Source organism: Austrofundulus limnaeus, unplaced genomic scaffold (assembly GCF_001266775.1).
Source record: "Austrofundulus limnaeus strain Quisiro unplaced genomic scaffold, Austrofundulus_limnaeus-1.0 Scaffold51, whole genome shotgun sequence".
NCBI lineage: Eukaryota > Metazoa > Chordata > Actinopteri > Cyprinodontiformes > Rivulidae > Austrofundulus > Austrofundulus limnaeus.
The window spans coordinates 64,324-66,276 of record NW_013952453.1 but is presented as its reverse complement, the minus strand read 5'-3'; the positions used below and the strand labels follow the sequence as shown (position 1 = coordinate 66,276).

The 1,953-nt window shown below is 44.4% G+C and overlaps 2 protein-coding genes across 3 annotated transcripts in view; one reads left to right on the top strand and one right to left on the bottom strand.

Moving 5' to 3' along the window:
* cavin2b (caveolae associated protein 2b) overlaps positions 1-1,953 on the bottom strand; it is a gene marked incomplete in the record, with an annotated part of 38,602 nt that overhangs the window by 10,882 nt on the left and 25,767 nt on the right.
* The window catches only part of vps16 (VPS16 core subunit of CORVET and HOPS complexes), a 17,063-nt gene that overhangs the window by 5,176 nt on the left and 9,934 nt on the right, over positions 1-1,953 (top strand). For both annotated transcript variants that reach the window (XM_014008523.1, XM_014008522.1), the window contains exons 8-11: positions 876-931; positions 1,016-1,105; positions 1,216-1,387; positions 1,472-1,603. In XM_014008523.1, the coding sequence (XP_013863977.1) occupies positions 876-931; positions 1,016-1,105; positions 1,216-1,387; positions 1,472-1,603 (450 nt within the window). The remainder of the gene's footprint in view (positions 1-875; positions 932-1,015; positions 1,106-1,215; positions 1,388-1,471; positions 1,604-1,953) is intronic.

The window sequence follows — 1,953 nt, the reverse complement described above, 5'->3', positions numbered from 1 at the left end:
ATGTGTGAGTAGGGCTGGGCGATATGGCCCAAAAAAGAAATCTCTGATTTTTTTTATTCCAAATTCGATTTTCGATTTTAATCGATTTTGCTTCCCACTTAACGGAGTGTCTCGCCTCTGTTTTAGGTGTTGAAACAGTTTTTTTTGTACTTCTGATTTTTCGTATCAAGAGCCTTCAAACAGATTTTACAGTGAGGTGTTCGTTGCTCCAAGTCCGAGGATGTAAAACCTAACCAGTTCCAGATAACTGAAAAAAAAACAGTGCCTTTTTTGAGAAATAGATCCTCTTTGCTAGCAGCCATATTATCATGTTGTGTACCAAGTGTCTTGAGGGACAGGTGGGCTGACCTCAAAACTACAGAAGCCCCAAAGAGGACACTAGTGGGAAAAAAATCTAGATTTTCCCCAAATAAAATCTTTATAAATGGCAAATTCGAAGTAATCGATTAAAAACATTTATCTCCCAGCCCTATGTGTGAGTGTGTTTTGTAAAATACCTTTACAGCACACTAGAATTTTTTAACTGTTAATTTCACTAAGAATATTTAAATAGGCTGAAACTTGTGAACCTATCCATGTATTTACAACTGTATTTATAAGGTTTACAGCAAAAAAAAAGTGTGGAAGTCAGTTGAGTATTTTAGAGTTCAGAGTTATGATTGATAAAACATGCTGATACTACATTGCACCTGCCAATCAGATTACACTGAGTGGAGAGAGCGACTATTCCAAGATGGAGGCCCCATGACTCGTCAGCGCCAATAGGCAATAGCGGTCCATCAGGGGTCTACTCTTTATTCTTGTCTATGCTTTTACCTGTCAAAGTGGGCRTGGTTATATCTGTGTGGGTGACTGACGGGTTGTTCTGTCTGTAGGAGAAACTGAGTGAAGTGGACACGAATCAGACAGCAGCTCCAAAACAGATGGTCTGGTAGGTGTGCTACCTGTCCTGCTCACCTGTCTTAGTAAATGTCCTGCAGTCTGTTTAGTGGTCTCACTGTGTGTACACTTTCAGGTGCCGCAGGCCGAAGAGTCAGCAGGCCTCTGTGGTCTTGATGTGGGACACACTGCTCCTTGTTGTTGGAGAGTGTAGTGACACCATCCAGTATCCTTGAATCCCTGGAACAGACCTGTTTGTAGGTCTGCTTGGGTCTTCCAGGTGACATTTTAGAATAGTCTCTAAAGGTAAAGATAGCACCTTGACCCTGACCTTAGGTTCCCCATTGAKAACCAGTCTGTGTTAGTGGGAGAACTGGACGGGGTTCGGATCATCAGCTCCACCACTCAGGAGCTGCTGCAGGAGGTTCCCCTGGTCTGTCAGGACATCTTTAAGATTGCCTCTATGGCCCCAGGAGCCCTGCTTCTGGAGGCCCACCGTGAGTACGAGGTACACCTCTGCTGATCTGAGGCCRTTTTGTTCCCGGTGCTTCAGGTGTTCACAGGTCTGATGTCTKGTTTCCTGTTTGTGTAGAAGTCCAGTCAGAAGGCTGACGAGTACCTGAGAGAAATCAAGGAGCAGAACGTGCTGGGAGTCGCCGTCCGACAGTGTGTAGAGGCAGCGGGTCACGAGTACGACACTGATACCCAGAAGGCACTTATGAGGGTGAGTTACTGAACKTACAGATTAGATGGATAGATACACACTTACTTACTCAGCAGATCTCTCTTCAAGTTGGTCTTTMTGAAGATTCTCAGACAGCAGAGCTGCTGGGCTATCTTCATATCTGCTGTGGTGTTAAAGGTCCTTTAGTGCAGTGATTCCCAACCAGGGGTACTCGAGCATATTACGTGGGGTACGAGGAAAAATTGGTTGACCTGATAGATAGCCCCTCATCAGAGCTAAACAACAAAAGAAATCTGAAGCTCTTATGTTGAACAGTTTTTGAGTTATAAGCATTTTTGCATGTCCAGACACTCCCACTTTGAAAGGAGCCCCTTCCTCAAGTATGGGGT